At 35.4% G+C, this 21,320-nt stretch overlaps 1 protein-coding gene and 1 long non-coding RNA gene across 2 annotated transcripts; one reads left to right on the top strand and one right to left on the bottom strand.

Annotated features, from left to right (window-relative positions):
* Window positions 1–134: 134 nt before the first annotated feature.
* On the bottom strand, window positions 135–14,836 carry LOC105781830 (cyclase-associated protein 1). Its single transcript, XM_012606348.2, has 10 exons — window positions 14,447–14,836; window positions 13,695–13,863; window positions 13,302–13,366; window positions 12,899–13,205; window positions 12,674–12,821; window positions 12,464–12,573; window positions 12,288–12,343; window positions 12,140–12,196; window positions 11,805–11,945; window positions 135–545 (listed from the first exon to the last, which is right to left on the bottom strand). The coding sequence occupies exons 1-10, from the start codon at window positions 14,720–14,722 to the stop codon at window positions 459–461; spliced, it is 1,416 nt and encodes a 471-aa protein (XP_012461802.1). The 5' UTR covers window positions 14,723–14,836; the 3' UTR covers window positions 135–458.
* A 1,300-nt stretch (window positions 14,837–16,136) lies between these two features.
* Window positions 16,137–17,757, top strand: LOC128036067 (uncharacterized). Its single transcript, XR_008192919.1, has 2 exons — window positions 16,137–16,541; window positions 17,231–17,757. It is a non-coding gene; the product is annotated as an uncharacterized LOC128036067 (long non-coding RNA).
* Window positions 17,758–21,320: the final 3,563 nt, after the last annotated feature.

Raw genomic sequence — 21,320 nt, 5'->3', positions numbered from 1 at the left:
TATTTAAATTTATTATTACCCGTTTCACGGTACCAATAAAAGAAGATAATTCCTCACCAGGCGACACCTCAATGTGAAAATCTCAGGCCAAATTCAATCGTTCAAAAAGAGAATTCATTAAAGAAAAACCCAAATAACATAAACACACATTAATTTACTTAATAAAAATCCAAAGGAAAGTAGAACATTAGAAACTTAACAGTAATATTTGCAAAAATTCCCAACTCATCATCGCCAAAAAACAAAACACACCAACCAAAAAACAGGTTATGGAAGAGATTCAAACTGTAGTTGTGAAATAATACAGATGATGACCAAATGATATGTGTGTTAAAATAAATAAACAGCCGTACGGAAGAAGTAAAATTCACCCATAGGTATGTATCCAAGAAAATGAAAGAATATAATTCTTTTTCCCCCCAAAGGAAAGCTGAGTTTTCAATTCAAATAGATCTCACTTATGCTCCTGAGTGCGACACTGGGGTAGTTTCAAATTGACCATCCTTAAATACATGGATATACTGTTGCGGCAATGAATGCTCCCCCTACAACACAAAACAACGTAAGCCGTCTATTGTAAACAAAAATAAACCAACTGTATCATCCTCCATGTCATTCTGAAACATGATTAACTAGGGTTTACCTCTATGTTGCTCGGACTGACACAAGATATGAGGATTGACGATACAAGCTCTAAGGATCCTCTTAACTACACGAAAGATCTTAGAAAAATCGAAGTATATCCATATTCAACACTCATACCCCCACACCAAGTCCGAGTAACATAGGTATGATAGGTTTAACTTACCTCTGACACATAAAATAATGGAATAGAACAACCCATAAATTACAAATAGATTAATTCACAACATTTTAGAAAGGTATCACATTGTATTCGTATTTGTGTTTCTAGATTTCTTCCTGTGGTAGCTAGCACGAAGAGGTAAGATAATGACATTAATACTGTTGCGGAAGCGACGATAATATTAATAACAATATTATCAGAAATATTTAGATAATTGTTATGCCAACAATTATACTAAGAAAATTCCCAGTTAAATTGGAGGGGTCACAAATGGTCCCACTTAAAACCCAACAACTAGACAGAACTCACTTAGTTATTTATAGCAATAATAACTAAATAAATATAACCAACATAAAACTATTAAATATAAGCAAACAAATAAGAAATAAAACACCAGAATTTAACGAGGTTCGGCCAATTTAGCTTACGTCCTCGGACACTACCAAATTAATATTTCCGCTAGAAAAATTACAAAAGAGAAGATTAACACCAAGTTACAATTAGCTACTTGGATTTTTAAAATGAGATTTTGGGATGATGAAACCTAAGGGGGAGGGGTTCTATATATAACAAACCAAACCCCCTCCCTTTTTATCTTTTCCTAATGTGGGATATTGCCAATATTCAACAAATCTCCACCTTGGTGATATTCCACATCTTCGAACATCTTCTCATAACACAAACTTCAATAATGTCTTCAAATTTGCGCCAACGACGCCATATCAAATGTGTCGGACATTGATCAAGTCTAAACAATGTTCAAACTTGGCCCTTGTAACCACCTTAGTCAGCATATCTGCAGGATTCTCCGTAGTGTGAATCTTTTGGAGAAGTATCTCCTCTTCTTGAGAATTTCCCACAAAGTGATAGCGAACGTCTATGTGCTTCGTTCGTGCATGAAAGACTTGATTCTTTGCTAAATAAATAGCACTCATTTCGTCGAATATACCTTAAGTTGTTTCGACCAACTTCCAAGTCTTTAAGCAATCCAGAAGCCAAATTGCTTCCTTCACAGCCTCTGTAATTGCCATATACTCTGCCTCTGTTGTAGACAAAGCCACCGTGGACTGTAAGGTAGATTTCCAACTAACTAGCGCTTTTGCTAAAGTAAACAAATAGCCAGTTGTAGACCGTCGCTTATCCAAATCACCTGTATAATTAGAATCACAATATCCAACTATGTGTTGACCAAGTGATTCATCCCGCTCGAATGCCAATCCGACATCTATGGTATTTTGGAGATACCGCAGAATCCATTTCACAGCTTGCCAATGACCCTTGCCAGGATCATGCATGTACCAGCTAACAACACTAACAGCCTGTGAAACATCTGGTCTCGTACATACCATTGCATACATCAAGCTTCTAACTGCATTTGCATATGGGACTTTTGCCATGTACTCTCGTTCTTCCTTAGTCGTTGGAGATAACTGGTTACTCAGTTTAAAATGAGGAGCAAGTGGGGTGCTTACAGGTTTTGTACCTTCAGACATACCGAAACGTTGTAATACCTTCTCCAAACACTGTTTTTGTGACAGTCAAAGTTTGCCCCTCTTTCTGTCCCGAGTTATTTCCATGCCGAGAATCTTCTTGGTTTCCCCTAAATCCTTCATCTCAAACTCTTTACTCAACTGAGCCTTCAGTCTATCAATCTCCATTTGGCTCTTTGCTGCAATCAGCATATCATCAACATACAAGAGTAAGTAGATGTAGGAACTATCTTGAAGCTTGCGCAAATACACACAATTATCGTATTTGCTTCTTTTGTACTTCTGGTCCTTCATGAACCTGTCAAATCGTTTGTACCATTATCTCGGAGACTGTTTCAATCCGTACAACGATTTGCTAAGTTTACAAACCCAATTTTCTTTACCAGCAACCCTGTATCCATCTGGCTGAGTCATATAGATTTCCTCCTTCAAATCACCGTGTAGAAATGCGGTCTTCACATCAAGTTGAGCTAACTCCAAATTCAACTGCGCTACCAAGGCCAACAAAATTCTAATAGAGGAATGTTTAACAACTGGAGAAAATACCTCATTATAGTCAATTCCCTCCTTCTGAGCGTAGCCTTTAGCCACCAACCTTGCCTTGTAACGAACATCTTCTTTGTCAGGAAATCCTTCTTTCTTTGCAAATACCCATTTGCAACCAATCGCCTTATTCCCTTTTGGTAGTTGTGCCAGCTTCCACGTCTTGTTTTTCTCTAGAGATTGTATTTCCTCTTCCATTGCACCTAACCATCTATTATTCTCTAAACTTTGAATGGCTTCGGTGTAAGTGGATGGAATATTATCAACAACTGGAAGTGCATAAGCTACCATGTTAGTGAAACGAGCAGGTTTCTGAATTTCTCGTCTCTGCCTTCTGACTGCAATTGGCTCTGATTGCTGTTGAGGTTCTTGGGTAGAAACTTCTTCCTCATCTAACTCTGCATCTGCCAATGAAGAATCACTAGTGGTACCTTCTGCTGGAATTACCATACTCTGCTCAAACTCCACCTGCTGCGAAGTACTACTCACTCCTTCTGGATTTACCTTATTCAACATGACAGATTCATCGAAGGTAACATCCCTACTGATTATCGTCTTCCTTGCCTCTAGACACCACAAACGATATCCCTTAACACCAGCATTGAAGCCCATGAATAGAGCCTTCTTTGCTTTTGGATCTAACTTTGATTCTTTCACATGATAATATGCAATAGAACCAAAAATACGAAAGGTGTCATAATCAGTAGCAGGTTTTCCATACCATTCCTCCAAAGGAGTCTTGCCATTTATAGCAGATGATGACAAATGATTGATGAGATGTTAAGCGTACGTCACAGCCTCAGCCCAAAACTTTCTATCTAATCCAGCATTAGATAACATACATCGAACTTTCTCCACAAGCGTTCGATTCATACGCTCTGCCACCCCATTCTGTTGCGGTGTTCCACCTGCGGTGAAGTGCCTTACTATGCCACAATCTTGGCATATCTTCACGAATGGATCGCTTTTATATTCTCCACCGTTGTCTGATCGGAGAACCTTAATCTTCCTTCCTGTCTGATTTTCAACTTTAGTTTTCCACTTAAGGAAAACTTTAAGCACCTCATCTTTGTTCTTTATAGGAAACACCCAAACTCTTCTGAAAAAATCATCAATAAAGGTGACAAAATAACGTCTTCCTCCAAGTGATGGAGTCTTGGACGGTCCCCATACATCAGAATGCACATAATCTAGAATACCTTTGGTATTGTGAATCCATGCCAAATTTCACCTTCGTTGTTTTCCCAGAACACAATGCTCGCAAAATTCAAGTTTGCAAGTCTTTGTACCTTTCAATAATCCTTGCTTGGCTAGAGTTTGCAAGGATTTTTCACCAGCATGGCCCAAACGCATATGCCACAGCTGTGTTGCCTCAACGTCCTTCTTGGTACTCGAAATTGCTGCTGCTGTTGTCCCGACCACTGTACTACCTTGGTAGTAATACAAATTGTTCTTTTTTTATGCCTTTCAACATCACAAATGCTCCTGAAGTTGCTTTAAGAACTCCATCTCGTATTGTCACAACTAGGCCTTTAGATTCTAAAGACCCCAAAGAGATGAGATTCTTCTTAAACTTTGGGATATATCGTACATCCCGCAAAATTCTAGTAGATCCATCATGATTCCTCAGTTTAATTGAACCTATCCCGGCTGTTTTACATGTGTTATCATTACCCATGTAAATAACCCCTCCATCTAGTTTTTGAAATTCAAAGAACCATTCCCAAATGGGACACATATGATAGGAACCAGAATCCACTCATCTGCATGTGATGTTGAAGATGACATACTAAGAGAAAAGTCTGACTCTGCTTCACTATTGCATTCTGCAACATTTGCATCTTGCGGAGTCTTCCCTTTTTTCTTCAATTTTGGACAATCTTTCTTCCAATGTCCTTTTTCTTTGCAAAAGGAACATTCATCTTTGGCAACAGCTCGACTTTTGGACTTTCTTCTCTTCCCCTTAGACTGACTTTGCTGACGACCTCTTGTTACCAATGCTTCCACTGCTGCTTCACCGGAACCTTTCAACTTATCCTTTCGGTGTAGTTCATAGCTATACAATGCAGCAGTTACTTCCGACTTTCCATGAAGTAGAGTAGTTTCAAGGTACTCAAACTCCTCAGGAAGCGATCCCAACAACATTAACGCCAAGTCTTCGTCTTCAAAAGTCACATCCAAATTCAACAAATCAGCCACCAACTGATTAAAATTGGTAATGTGCTCGTTCATCGTGGTACTAGGAACATAACTGAAACGAAACAGTCTTTTCTTCATATGCAACTTATTTTGACTGTTCTTCTTCAAGAATTTCTCCTCCAATGCTTTCCACAATTTACTTGCAGAAGTCTCTTTACTGAATGTATACTTCTGCTCTTTGGAAAGACATGATCGAATTGTACTACATGCCAATCGGTTGATGGTCTTCCATTCTTTATCATCAACACCTTCTGGTTTTTCTTCCTTAATGGCAATATATAGACCTTGTTGAAAGAGGGCATCTAGAAGCACACTTTGCCACATGCCGAAATGACTTGTTCCATCAAAAATTTCCACTGCAAATCTCGTATTTGCAGTTCCAACCCTCGACAAAATGTACGAGGTAAAAGTTGTTGTGGATGGTTTTTCTTCTGTCATTTTTGCCATAGTTTCTATTTAATAGCCACCAAATGCAGAATACCCACAAGCTTTAAGTAATGTTTCTGATGTGTAAGATCAGACTAAGCTGCAAACACAGAGCATACTACAAAATCTTGGCTCGGATACCAATTGTTGCGAAAGCGACGATAATATTAATAACAATATTATCAAAAATATTTAGATAATTATTATGCCAACAATTATACTAAAAAAATTTCCAGTTAAATTGGAAGGGTCACAAATTGTCCCACTTAAAACCCAACAACTAGACAGAACTCACTTAGTTATTTATAGCAATAATAACTAAATAAATATAACCAACATAAAGTTATTAAATATAAGCAAACAAATAAGAAATAAAACACGTAATTTAACGAGGTTCACCAATTTAGCTTACGTCCTCGGAAACTACCAAATTAATATTTCCGCTAGAAATATTACAAAAGAGAATATCAACACCAAGTTACAATTAGCTACTTGGATTTTCAAAATGAGATTTTGAGATGATGAAACCTAAGGGGGAGGGGTTCTATATATAACAAACCAAACCCCCTCCCTTTCTATCTTTTCCTAATGTTAGATATTGCCAATATTCAACACGACCTTAAAAGCTTATTGATTAGCTAAATTCTCCTTCCTCCTGTTTGGAATTCATTTATTTTACTTGCAGAATAGTTACATTGTTTTTCATTTAGATGCCTTGCCCATATCTTATAGAAAGTAATATATGTGTTAAAACTGCAATATTCACGTGGCAGTAAAAGTTTTTTCTAGACATAAGTTAAATGACTTATTAATAGCATAACTATGAAATAGGAACGGAAACCGGTAATTACAATTTAATTATAAAGTTGAAGTCTTGATAACAATAGGTTAGCTGGCATTGTATATCAGAAAGAATATATTTTGCTTTTCTTGTTTGGTTTTATTTCGAGATTTGGTCCTTTTCTTTTTCGGTTTGGATGGTTGCTTGCCTTAAATAGCAATATTGTTCTGATCACACACCCTAGAAAATGTAAGAAGTAAAAAGAATATGCTTTGTACTGTGGTTCTTGTATCCAATGTATCTGCAGTTAAAATTTTTTACCTGACCTTTGTTTCCGATAATTGGGGATGTATTTATTGAATATTGGCAATATCCCACATTAGAAAAAGATAGAAAGGGAGGGGGTTTGGTTTGTTATATATAGAACCCCTCTCCCTTAGGTTTCATCATCCCAAAATCTCATTTTGAAAATCCAAGTAGCTAATTGTAACTTGGTGTTGATCTTCTCTTTTGTAATATTTCTAGCGGAAATATTAATTTGGTAGTGTCCGAGGACGTAAGCTAAATTGGCCGAATCTCATTAAATTCTGGTGTTTTATTTCTTATTTGTTTGCTTATATTTAATAACTTTATGTTGGTTATATTTATTTAGTTATTATTGCTATAAATAACTAAGTGAGTTCTGTCTAGTTGTTGAGTTTTAAGTGGGACCATTTGTGACCCCTCCAATTTAACTGGAATTTTCTTAGTATAATTGTTGGCATAATAATTATCTAAATATTTCTAATAATATTTTTATTAATATTATCGTCGCTTCCGCAACAATTGGTATCCGAGCCAAGGTTTTGTACTATGCTCTGTGTTTGCAGCTTAGTCTGATCTTACACATCAGAAACATTTCCTAAAGCTTGTGGGTATTCCGCATTTGGTGGCTATTAAATAGAAGCTATGACAAAAATGACAGAAGAAAAACCATCCACATCAACAACTTCCACCTCGTACATTTTGTCGATGGTTGGAACTGCAAATACGAGATTTGCAGTGAAAATTTTTGATGGAACAGGTCATTTCGGCATGTGGCAAAGTGAGCTTCTAGATGCCCTCTTTCAACAAGGTCTAGATATTGCCATTGAGGAAGAAAAACCAGAAGGTGTTGATGATAAAGAATGAAAGACCATCAACCGATTGGCATGTGGTACAATTCGATCATGTCTTTCCAGAGAGCAGAAGTATACATTCAGTAAAGAGACTTCTGCAAGTAAATTGTGGAAAGCATTGGAGGAGAAATTTCTGAAGAAGAACAGTCAAAATAAGTTGCATAAGAAGAAAAGACTGCTTGCTTCGCTTATGTTCTCGGTACCACGATGAACGAGCACATTATCAATTTTAATCACCGGTGGTCGATTTGTTGAATTTGGATGTGACTTTTGAAGACGAAGACTTGGCGTTAATTTTGTTGGGATCGCTTCCTGAGGAGTTTGAATACCTTGAAACTACTCTACTTCATGGAAAGTCGGAAGTAACTTTCAATAAAGTAACTGCTGCATTGTATAGATATGAACTATGCCGAAAGGATAAGTTGAAAGGTTCAGGTGAAGCAGCAGTGGAAGCATTGGTAACAAGAGGTCGTCAGCAAAGTTAGTCTAAGGGGAAGAGAAGAAAGTCCAAAGGTCGAGCTGTTGCCAAAGATGAATGTTCCTTTTGCAAAAAAAAAGGACATTGGAAGAAAGATTGTTCAAAATTTAAGAAAAAATGAAAGACTCCGCAAGATGCAAATGTTGCAGAATGCAATAGTGAAGCAGAGTCAGACTTTTCTCTTAGTATGTCATCTTCAACATCACATGCAGATGAGTGGATTCTGGTTGTTCCTATCATATGTGTCCCATTTTGGAATGGTTCTTTGAATTTCAAAAACTAGATGGAGGGGTTGTTTACATGGGTAATGATAACACATGTAAAACAGCCGGGATATGTTCAATTAAACTGAGGAATCATGATGGATCTACTAGAATTTTGCGGGATGTACGATATGTCCCAAAGTTTAAGAAGAATCTCATCTCTTTGGGGTCTTTAGAATCTAAAGGCCTAGTTGTGACAATACGAGATGGAGTTCTTAAAGCAACTTCAGGAGCATTGGTGATGTTGAAAGGCATAAAAAAGAACAATTTGTATTACTACCAAGGTAGTACAGTGGTCGGGACAACAGCAGCAGCAATTTCGAGTACCAAGAAGGACGTTGAGGCAACACAGCTGTGGCATATGCGTTTGGGCCATGCTAGTGAAAAATCCTTGCAAACTCTAGCCAAGCAAGGATTATTGAAAGGTACAAAGCCTTGCAAACTTGAATTTTGCGAGCATTGTGTTCTGGGAAAACAACGAAGGGTGAAATTTGGCACTGGGATTCACAATACCAAAGCTATTCTAGATTATGTGCATTCTGATGTATGGGGACCGTCCAAGACTCCATCACTTGGAGGAAGACGTTATTTTGTCACCTTTATTGATGATTTTCCGTAAGAGTTTGGGTGTTTCCTATGAAGAACAAAGATGAGGTGCTTGAAGTTTTCCTTAAGTGGAAAACTAAAGTTGAAAATCGACAGAAGGAAGATTAAGGTTCTCCGATCGCACAACGGTGGAGAATATAAAAGCGATCCATTCGTGAAGATATGCCAAGATTGTGGCATAGTAAGGCACTTCACCGCAGTGGAACACCGCAATGTAATGGGGTGGCAGAGCGTATGAATCGAACGCCAGGAGAAAGTTCGATGTATGTTATCTAATGTCGGATTAGATAGAAAGTTTTAATGAGGTCGTGACGACGCTTAACATCTCATCAATCATTTGCCATCATCCGCTATAAATGGCAAGACTCCTTTGGAGGAATGGTATGGAAAACCTGCATCGATTATGACACCTTGCGTATTTTTGGTTCTATTGCATATTATCATGTGAAAGAATCAAAGTTAGATCCAAGAGCAAAGAAGGCTCTATTCACGGGCTTCAATGCTGGTGTTAAGGGATATCGTTTGTGGTGTCTAGAGGCAAAGAAGACGATAATCAGTAGGGATGTTACCTTTGATGAATCTGCCATGTTGAATAAGGTAAATCCAGAAGGAGTGAGTAGTATTTCGCAGCAGGTGGAGTGTACTCCGCAGCAGGTGGAGTTTGAGCAGAGTGTGGTAATTCCAGCAGAATGTACCACTAGTGATTCTTCATTGGTAGATGCAGCGTCAGATGAGGAAGAGATTTCTACCCAAGAACCTCAAAAGCAATCAGAGCCAATTGTAGTCAGAAGGCAGAGACGAAAAATTCAGAAACCTGCTCGTTTCACTGACATGGTAGCTTATGCACATCCAGTTGTTGATAATATTCCATCCACTTACACCGAAGCCATTCAAAGTTTAGAGAATAATAGATGGTTAGGTACAATGGAAGAGGAAATGCATTCTATAGAGAAAAACAAGACGTGGAAGCTGGCACAACTACCAAAAGGGAATAAGGCGATTGGTTGCAAATGGGTATTTGCAAAGAAAGAAGGATTTCCTGATAAAGAAGATGTTCGTTAAAAGGTAAGGTTGGTGGCTAAAGGCTACGCTCAGAAGGAAGGAATTGACTATAATGAGGTATTTTCTCCAGTTGTTAAACATTCCTCCATTAGAATTTTGTTAGCCTTGGTAGCGCAGTTGAATTTGGAGCTAGCTCAACTTGATGTGAAAACCGTGTTTCTACACGGTGATTTGAAGGAGGAAATCTATATGACTCAGCCAGATGGATACAGGGTTGCTGGTAAAGAAAATTAGGTTTGTAAACTTAGCAAATCGTTGTACGGATTGAAACAATCTCCGAGACAATGGTTCAAACGATTTGACAGGTTCATGAAGGACCAGAAGTACAAAAGAAGCAAATACGATCATTGTGTGTATTTGCGCAAGCTTCAAGATAGTTCCTACATCTACTTACTCTTGTATGTTGATGATATGCCGATTAAAAGAAAGAGCCAAATGGAGATTGATAGACTGAAGGCTCAGTTGAGTAAAGAGTTTGAGATGAAGGATTTAGGGGAAGCCAAGTAGATTCTCGGCATGGAAATAACTCGGGATAGAAAGAGGGGCAAACTTTGACTGTCACAAAAACAGTATTTGGAGAAGGTACTACAATGTTTCGGTATGTCTGAAGGTACAAAACCTGTAAGTACCCCACTTGCTCCTCATTTTAAACTGAGTAACCAGTTATCTCTAACGACTAAGGAAGAACGAGAGTACATGGCAAAAGTCACATGCAAATGCAGTTGGAAGCTTGATGTATGCAATGGTATGTACGAGACCAGATATTTCACAAGTTGTTAGTGTTGTTAGCAGGTACATGCATGATCCGGGCAGGGGTCATTGGCAAGCTGTGAAATGGATTCTGCGGTATCTCCAAAATACCATAGATGTCGGATTGGCATTCGAGCGGGATGAATCACTTGGTCAACACATAATTGGATATTGTGATTCTAATTATGCAGGTGATTTGGATAAGCGACGGTCTACAACTGGCTATTTGTTTACTTTAGCAAAAGCGCTAGTTAGTTGGAAATCTACCTTACAGTCCACGGTGGCTTTGTCTACAACAGAGGCAGAGTATATGGCAATTACAGAGGCAGAGTATATGGCAATTACAGAGGCTGTGAAGGAAGCAATTTGGCTTCACGGATTGCTTAAAGACTTGGAAGTTGGTCAGAAACAACTTAAGGTATATTCTGACAGTCAGAGTGCTATTTATTTAGCAAAGAATCAAGTCTTTCATGCACGAACAAAGCACATAGACGTTCGCTATCACTTTGTGCGGGAAATTCTCGAAGAAGAGGAGATACTTCTCCAAAAGATTCACACTACGGAGAATCCTGCAAATATGCTGACTAAGGTGGTTACAAGGGCCAAGTTTGAACATTGTTTAGACTTGATCAATGTCCGACACATTTGATATGGCGTCGTTGGCGCAAATTTGAAGACACTATTGAAGTTTGTGTTATAAGAAGATGTTCGAAGATGTGGAATATCGCCAAGGTGGAGATTTGTTGAATATTGGCAATATCCCACATTAGGAAAAGATAGAAATGGAGGGGGTTTGGTTTGTTATATATAGAACCCCTCCCCCTTAGGTTTCATCATCCCAAAATCTCATTTTGAAAATCCAAGTAGCTAATTGTAACTTGGTGTTATCTTCTCTTTTGTAATATTTCTAGTGGAAATATTAATTTGGTAGTGTCCGAGGACATAAGCTAAATTGGTCGAACCTCGTTAAATTCTGGTGTTTTATTTCTTATTTGTTTGCTTATATTTAATAGCTTTATGTTGGTTATATTTATTTAGTGATTATTGCTATAAATAACTAAGTGAGTTCTGTCTAGTTGTTGGGTTTTAAGTGGGACCATTTGTGACCCCTCCAATTTAATTGGGAATTTTCTTAGTATAATTGTTGGCATAATTATCTAAATATTTCTGATAATATTGTTATTAATATTGTCGCTTCCGCAACAGAAAGATTTAGACACGCGGGGAAAAAGTTGTCAACTTACCCAGTCACCATCAGGTCCAGTAGGCACTAACACATTTATCTCACTTGACTTTGCTGTTGTTATAGATGTCCCTAAAGAGTCTTTGCTTAAGTACAACTGACAGCCAGATGTGTTGTCCACTGAAATTGTTGGAGCAGAACCCTACGAAAGCCACAAAGTAGATGATCATAAGTAATACAACTATCAATCACTGATAAGTAGTAACAATATCTGTCAAAGAGCATGGAAAGAAAGACCATCATGTGCTATGAAACATAATACCATGGCCAGTATTTGCTTTGAAGGTAACTATGCCAGAAAGAGGAAGTCGGTAAGAAGAAGAAGAAGAAAGATACCTGACATTGCACCTCAACACCGTTGCAGTTTACTACCTCACAAGCAGCCACAACATCCTGCCATTTAAGTCAAAGGCATAAATGAGTATAGATGTGAATGTGCTTAACAAAAATATAAATGTTAAAAGTTGGTCTTCGCCCTACTAACCTTAAATACCACTCCCATCTTAGTGCATTTGTCAATGGTTATATTGTTGACTTTCCCTGCTCAATATCACAAAAACATTAAGTTGCTCATAACTTTTCAGTAGTTATTTCTTTCAGATAACAAAAAAATTCATGGTGTCAAAATAAACAATTATGCATATGATATAATGAATTTACCCTGAATCTGCAAAACAGAATCTTTGCATCCATAAATATACACAGACTGTTTGGCATCACAGTCATCAATAACTAAGTTCTTTCTTCCAATTTGGTTCTCAACAGCCCACCTGCCAGTATCACAAGGAAGAGACACTTCAAAAAAAATTCAACTCCCACTGCCAACCACCTAAATAAAGTTAAACAAGCAAAAGAATCATGCACACTTACTTGCGACCCATTTGCAGCTCTAGTTTGGGTGGTCCAGCTTTTGAGAAAGAAGGGGAGCTTGAATGTGTTTCCTTTCCACTGGCACTAACAACACCTGTTCTATCTGTACGGTTCTTCGTCTTCATATCAGCAGTAACCTTCTTCAGGCCTAGACATAAAGAGAATGAGATCATAGTTGCTCAATATTGACAGAAAAGCAGAAGAGAGGGAGGGAAAGAGGATTACCTACAGAAACATTCCCACTACTAATTTCTTGGAAAACAGCTGACATCCCTTGTTTTGGATTTGATGAAGAAGGCTGAGAAGGTTCTGAGCTGAAAAGAGAAGCAGGTGGAGGGGGAGGAGGTGCAGGGGCCCCTGGTGGAGGAGCTTTCGACGAAGCACTAGATGCCTTTTTACCAGAAGCACTCCATACCGGGCCAAGAGGATAATGGCTTTTGACATAATCCCTCAGACCTGGTAAATACAGTTCCTTCAAAGCTTTGGCCCATTCAACATGGATCTGATCTTTGTTTCTGTACTCTACAAGAACCTGATATTTACATTACATTAAGATATGGAAATGCTAAGACAATTACCATATGGAAGTTTCAGTTTGAGTTGTGGCTTCCTACAAATAAAAAGGTACCTTGTTGTTATAAAATTCAGCCATTTGCCAACTTTCTTCCACATGTGCGATAGGCATGCTCATACCTTGAGTAAGAAAAGCATTACCAAGAATCAAAACAAGTGGTAGTAGATCACATGCTATTGCCATATAAAATTGAAAAGGGCTAAATGCTTGAGCATGACAAGCACAGGTTGGGGTCACACACTTTTTCCCAAAGCGTTATTAGTTGAAAGTATGAGCCTAATTCCAGACAAAGGCAGGAATGTAAATCAACACTTTAAACAAATAGTGTAAATCAGACTCCTAATATTTTTCAACATAAGTTAGGAGTTATGCTACACCCCACGCGCGAGCCACTTCATTGTGAAGGTACAGCTATGTGCAAATAGGCTACAACATACATTCACATACCACAATCTTTGCCTGTGTAAGCAATCCATGCTAAAGCTGAAAGACTGTCCCCAGCACTCTTCAAGTGGTTGAAGAAATCAGATCGCCTCCCTTCCGTCATAGCATTAACCTTCAAGATCACTTCATTCAGTGGTTTGAGAAATTCGACCAAACCTGCCATATCAGGTTTCTGTACCAACAGAGTGGAAAGACATTAAAAATTTTCATGAAAACAATAGAACCACGGAATAGGATACTTGCAGAGTATAAGGACAAAAAGCAGATAGCGGCCAGACAATCAATATTACTGCCCTAGAATCAGTATTTAGAAAACCGTACGCAAGCCACAAAATGTTAATTTTGCTCTACGATAAAACCTTCAGACAGCTTCCTATAAACTCTACTGCTTAAATGCTCCTCGCGCTAATATTATTTGTTTAAAAAATTGGCTAGTAATATCAATTCTCGATCGTTTTCATACTTTCTTAAGGTCGTGAAACAATCATAGTCGAATTTCAAACAGGAATGGGACACTCTCTGATTGCACCTACAGTTCTCACTGTACCTAAAACCAAACCCTTTTCTGCAAAATCAACGCCAAAACCAGATTCAAGATACGAATGCATTATACATAAATGTAATTTAACTAAATTTCACATAATCCATCACAAAATAAAATAATTATAAAAGCGCAATTAATAAAAAGCTCATCCAAACAAAATAGACACTTCAAATTTTAATTAAATAAAATGGGAAAAAAAATAAACAGCGACCTGAGTCTGCTTGATCTCGATAAGAAGTTTCTTTTGAACAGAGAATGCCTCGAGAACTAGCTTAGTCACATCCAGCACTTGACCTCCAATCTTCTCGGCAGCAGCCGAAACCCTAGCCGCATATTGAGCCATCAGATCGTCAAACGCCAAAATCGAAGGATCCGAAGACACCTCATCAACACCGTCCGGTAATCCCCTCGCCGAGATTCCACCGGCCGATAGAGACTCCAGCCGAGCCACCGCGGCTTCCAGCCTCTCTATCAGCTTCGCCTCCATTCTCAAACTAATCGCTATAAGAAAATGCTGGAATAGATTTCAGATTTTCTCAAAGATTTCTCAAGTTTGTCTGTAGAGCAGATCTAGAGCTTTGAAGTGATTTTATAACTACTTTTTCTTTTCTTTTTATTTATCTTTAATCGCCGAAAGGCAAGGGCGTGTGTGGGCGAATATTTTTGGGTTTGTCTAATTTTGAATTTTATCACTTTATTTTATGAAATTTAAAATTTAACCCCTTTATATTAATTTGTTAAAATTTTGTCCAATTAGAAAATAGTTAAACTTTTATTTTAAATCACTAATCTAAAATTCAATATTTCAACCATTTATATGCTTAAAATTTGGCAATTTGATTAATTTATATACAAAAAATAATATTAATTAATGATTTAAGTCCATGTGCTTACTAATAATTGGACTAATTTATTTGTTTTCACAAAGTGTCGAGACTAAAATTTAATAAATTAAAATAAAAGGACTAAGTTTAAATTTTGTTAAAGAATAAGGACGGGATTTCATAATTAGACTTTTGGGGTTTTACAATTTTGGTAAATGGATTTTAATTTGTAAGAGATGGAATGTTAAGAGGACAGGTGTCGGATAAAGTGGATAAAACTAGAAACGTGTGGAGTTAATAGCAATAGCAGCATAGAATTTAGCTGTTTCCTAAGGAGACGGTGCGTTTTAGGTTTCGGCAAGAATATTGATTTGGTATTGATTGACTTGGTTTTGACTTATTATGTTTTTTTTTTTTGCAAATTAAATTAAATTAAATTAAAAGTTGGGTGCAACGTAAAAATAATATACAAATTTTAATTTATAATTATTTTTAAAATGATAATGATTGATAATAAGGTAATAAAATGTAGCTAAAATGAACATGAAAGAAAGTAGAGAAGTAAATATTTTTATTTGAGTTGTTCTTTTTATTATATTTTAAAAATAATATAAAGTTATAAAATAAACTTTGGTGTGATTACTTAGTTAAATAATTTTTATGTATGTTTCAATTTATAATTGTGAATTCTATTATTTTAGTGGTATTTTTAATTTTTTATTGAGATGATATTTTGATAACTCGTGATATCAAATAAAGGGTTTATAATAAATATAGATTAATTAAATATAAGATATTTATTAAATAATTTTTATGAATATGTTATAAATATAGTATCTATATAATATATATTTACTCATACATGTTAGCATAATTCATTTTATTACACATTATAAATTTCAAACTTAAGGTGATACGTTAATTTTGATTTACGTATGAATTTTTTATTGCTATTTAAATGTATATAAAATTTTATTTTTATAAATAAATTTAATTTTTTATTTAATTATACATATTTGTTCATTCTTTGTGCTGAGGGCCTTAGCTTTCTTTTTCGGCAAGCGGAACTGCGGGGCAAGCTTCGTGGTATTGTCGTTTCTAGAGGGGGTCCCTCGGTTTCTCCCTTGTTATTTGCCAACGACAACTTTTTCTTCTTTAGGGCCACTACGGAGGAGTGTCATTCTGTTCGGTAGATTCTTAATATTTATGAGCAGGCGTCAGGGCAGACGATCAACTATCAAAAGTCAGGAGTTATGTTTAGCTCCAATACGAAGTTGCCGAATAAGCAACATGCATGTTCTGTTATGGGAGTGGATGTGTCTATTACTCAAGGATTTTATTTAGGCTTGCCATCGTTGGTGGGGCGGAACAAGAAGCAGATATTTCAGTTTATCAGAGAACGTCTCAGCAAACGTCTATCTAGTTGGAAGAACAAGCTCTTATCTCGATCGGGGAAAGAAGTGCTTCTTGATTCTGTTGAAGGTAGTAATCCTTAATTTGTTTGGAATAGTATTTGTGCTGCTACGCAGTTGTCGCTTGGGGTTCGTCGGAGATAGGGGATAGGCCGAGAGATACGGGTTTTTAAGGACCCTTGGATTCCAGACGGATCTAATTTCTTTATTGCTTCTGAGCCTATCGATGGTTTTACGGATACGAGGGTTCATGATTTTTTGACTGCCGAGGGAGACCGATGGGATGTCGACTTAGTTAAAGGGATGTTGGCGCCGTATGATGCTGATCGTGTGTTGGCTATTCCTATTGCCCTTAATAAGCCGGACGATTGTTTGGTATGGCGTTTGACTCGTATAGGGTTGTATGAGGTGAAGTTGGGTTACAACACGACTGTCAATTCGCTTTCCTTTATCATGCAATTTGCGGTAGAAAGTCCTTGGAATGTGCTTTGGAATTTACAAGTGCCTCTAAAGGTCAAGGATTTCTGAGGGCGGTGTTTGCGACATTTCCTTCCTTGTAAAGACCGACTGGTCGAGGGAGGGTGCAACATTGACCTTTTATGTAGTCGGTGTAATAGTCATGAGAATGCCGAGCATGTTTTATTACAGTGCCCGATTGCTTTGGGTGTTTGGCATTACTTTGGGCTCTCGGCTAATTTTGACACTGTTGAGGTTTTTTTTCTAGCGATTCTAAATTTGTCTAGTATTTCAATTTTGCAGAGTGTTGACAGCTGCTTCGAGTTTGTGGCTGCATCAAAACCTCCTCCTTTGAAAAGGGGTGACGACCTTGTTTCACACTGTTATAGTAGTGGTCGATCAGTATGTGCAGGACTGGTCGATGGCTTGTTTTGTTTACTGAAAAGTGCAGCAACTGGCAGATTCGATACAGCGGTCAAATGTGCATTGGATTCGGCCGGGTCGGAATGAGTTGAAATGCAACATGGATGCTGCATTCGATAGTGCTCAAAACAAGTCCTCATTGCAGTCGTTATTCGAAATCATGATGGTTCGTTTGTGCACGAATTATTCGGGACCCTTCCTGATGAAGTAGAGTGCGGATGGCGGAACTTCTTGCTATCCGCGATGCTCCTTTGTGACTTAAGGAATTAAGATTGGATAATATAGTGATGAAACCAGACTCTAATGATGTGATAATGGCTCTTACTAAATCTTATTTGAACATTTTGACTTTGGTATGATTCTTGATGATTATAATTTATTAAGTGCTTCTTCTCAAGGTTTGTCCTTCCAATGGACTAAATAGTCTGCTAACAAAGTGGCTCATGAGCTTGCTCAGGTAGCTTTGTCTTTTGTTGATTGTCATTTATGGGATGCTCTTCCCACGTCACCTTGTTAGAGTTGAATAGTAATGGTTCTGATTTTAGTATGTTGGAGATACATAGGACTGGGTGCACGAGGTAAGCTTGTCGACTTAAGATTTTAAGAGTCTCTGGACTATTGGAGATGATTATTATTGCTTTCTTAGTAATTAATATGAGTTTATTTTAAATATATATATAACTATAAATTTATTTTAACGGGGTTTGACTATAAATTTAACTTAATGGGCTAGAATTGAATTATAATTTTTAGAGCATTAAAATAAAATTTTACCATGGCCTTGATTTTATTTTTATATTTTTAAAACGTTAAATTAATTTTTTTTATTTTTATTCTCACATCACTCTATAAGTAATAATGTTTTTATAATAAATTTATGAGTGATAATATTAATAATTTATAAAAACTAAAATAAAATCAATATTTATATATAATTATACAAAATCAACCATCATATATTATATACTAAATTAAAATTAATGTCTAAATCTAAAATTTAAACCATAGTAATCATACAAGAGGAACATTTTGAATGGTGTTACTTTTCCCTACCCACCAAACAAGGGCCAAGGCAAATGCATCTTCAATTTGCTTTACCAAATGAGTATAAGCTTGAAATATCTTTTAGAAAGTTGAATTGGTCTGCCATGACCACGAGCCCCCCATGATGCCGACCACCTAACCGTACTCAGAGGCGTGCAGACAGCACATCAAGCAGAATACTCTACACAACTATCAATTGATTGAATGAAGCTTTAATGATTGATTGAATATTTATTCCTTATTATTAAAATTTTCAAAATTATGTTTTTTATTGATATTTAGTGATTTATAAATGAATTAATTCGTAAATTTTAAGGTTTTATTTAGAGGAAATAAAATCAAAAATGAAAAATTAAATGGGTAAAAATTAGAAGGTTAAAAAATATAATTTTTCTTTTTATTGATGTATTTGGTAGAAGATATGAAAAATGGAAAGAAAAAAATAAAGTTTTTTTTCAAACTAACATTTCAAACTAACATGCACATATTTGAAAAGATTAATTTTAATGTATTAGGATAAAAAATTATATTCTTTGTATTTTTTAATCAAATACGCTTAAAATTGATTTTCTTTCTACTTTTCCACTCAAGCAAAAGATTTTTCATACTTTTTCATTATTCCTGACATAATTGCTAAGAATATATATATATATATATTACAAATTTGATGTTGATAAATTTACGAATCTAGAAATTTATTTTGGACACTTGAACCTTCTCAAACTAGTTTTTTAAGAACTAAAAGATTTGTGCAAAAACAACATATGTCAAGAAAAACAAAAGACCTTGAACAATGCTAAGAATAATTTGAGTTCTAGATTTTAAATCCAAGTTAAACTATTTAAGTTAAGCTATTTTGTTCAATTTATTTTTAAAACATTAAATAACTTGAAGTATTAATTTGAAATTTAAATTAACTTATTTAATCAAGTCAAATTTTACTCATCCGTAGCTACCACTATTTCCTTACTCTTTTCTTTTTGGAGTCTAAGCTTATATCCCGTCTAATTTTATAACCCATGTTTCTATGGTTGAATTAGTAAAATATGTCAGAAAAAAAGTTAATTGGTCAAATAAGTTATTTTTAAAAAAAATTTAAAACATAGATCATTTTTGAAGAAAGAGTGTGAAAGTGTCCAGCTGGACACGCGAAGTCGTATTTTTTGACTTTTTAAATATAATTAGCTTTATTAGGTAGATGATTAAATGTTAGCGGTTTTATCTTTGAGTTCCAAGTTTAATTCCTCTTTCACTCACATTTGTAATTTTATTTCCTGTTATTTTAACATTTTTTTATTTTTAATTAATATATTTAACATATTAACTCCCTTGGTTAAATAGTTAAGTAATAATGATTTCATCCTCGAGTTTCAAGTTCAATTCCTCTTCTAAACATATTTATAATTTTTATTTCATGTTGTTTCAAGTTTTTATTTTTAACTAATAAATATATCATTTTATGTTTAATTAATAACTCTTTTATTTATAAATTTTATGTTTAATTATCTTTTAATTAATAACTCTTTTATTTATAAAATCAAACAATTTTGACAAATATAATTATTTTTAGTAAATATAATTATTATATGTGTAATATTTAGTCTTCAATCTATATCATGAGTATAGTAAATTTTAGTATTATACATTTTTGTATGTGTATTTAAAATATTTCACATATAAAAATGTTTGATTACATATTTATCATTTAATTTTATAAAAAGAGTTATAATTTTATATAAAATCAAGGTTAAATTGAATAAAAATATAAAAATTGAGAACTAAAATTATTATGCTAATTAAAAATATATTATTTTTCTGCTAAGCAAATGTCACTTAATAATTTTGAAAATATTAATAGCCATTTTTAATTTTTAATTAAGTGATGAAAATAAAAATAGTGAATTTTAATAAATATATTAATCATTTAAAACTTATATAAAAAATAAAATAAAATAAAATAACCCCAATAACTGTACAGAATGTAAGTTTCATGGGTGGCTTGATCCACACTACAGAGTCGGGATGGTGGTTTTGTTAAAATTGGTCCCTGAAATTTAACAGTTGGTGCGTCCCCCACACGCGCCATCTACGGAAGTCTTCCGTTTTCTTCGCACATCCTTTTCCGGATAAGCATATCCTCACCTGATATAATATAAAATAAATAGGGTAAATTACACCAATGTCACTGAACTATTTTTAAGTTTATGTTTTGGTTACTTAACTTCAAAAGATTACAAAATAGTCACCCAACTATGCAAAAGTTTTCATTTAAGTCAATGAGTTGTTAAAATCGTTGATGTATGACCTTCTATATTCGCACCGCCTACACCAATCAAAAGCTCTCATTCTTCTTCTCTTCTGTAGTTTAATTTTCTTCATGAAACAACTTCAAATATCACGAATCTGCGAACCAAAACCTAAACAACTTTCTTCTTCAATCTCTGAAACTGATCGTTAGACCGACTTAAATCTAAGACATGTTCTTCTAACCGTCGATGGGTAATAATTATCCCTACTAATCTTCAAATCGTTGCTTGGAGCTCGCTAATCGGACTCTAAAAAAAAAAAGCTTAACGGCCTAGTGAGTAGTGACTTGAAGAAAAACTTTTGGAAAGTTTAGTAACTTAAACAAGAACTTTTGAATGTTCAATGGTCTTTTTGTAACTTATTGAAATTGAGTGACCAAAATATAAACTTATTAATAGTTTAATGACCTTGGATGTAGTTTACCCAATAAATTATTAGGGGAAGGATTCACTTACATAATGTAAGAATATGTTTATTTCATTGAAAATAGTTTTCAAAAAGGATTTTAGAAAATGTAATGATTTTCTGAAAAAGCTGATATTTTTTTTGTGTTTAGATGATTCTGTAATATATTTATCACTGTGTAATAATTTTTCCTACAATTATTTTTAAAAATTGT

The sequence above is a fragment of the Gossypium raimondii genome, chromosome 13, assembly GCF_025698545.1.
Source record: "Gossypium raimondii isolate GPD5lz chromosome 13, ASM2569854v1, whole genome shotgun sequence".
In the NCBI taxonomy this organism is placed as follows: domain Eukaryota; kingdom Viridiplantae; phylum Streptophyta; class Magnoliopsida; order Malvales; family Malvaceae; genus Gossypium; species Gossypium raimondii.
The sequence above is the reverse complement of the archived record's forward strand: the minus strand, read 5'-3'. Positions and strand labels throughout refer to the sequence as shown.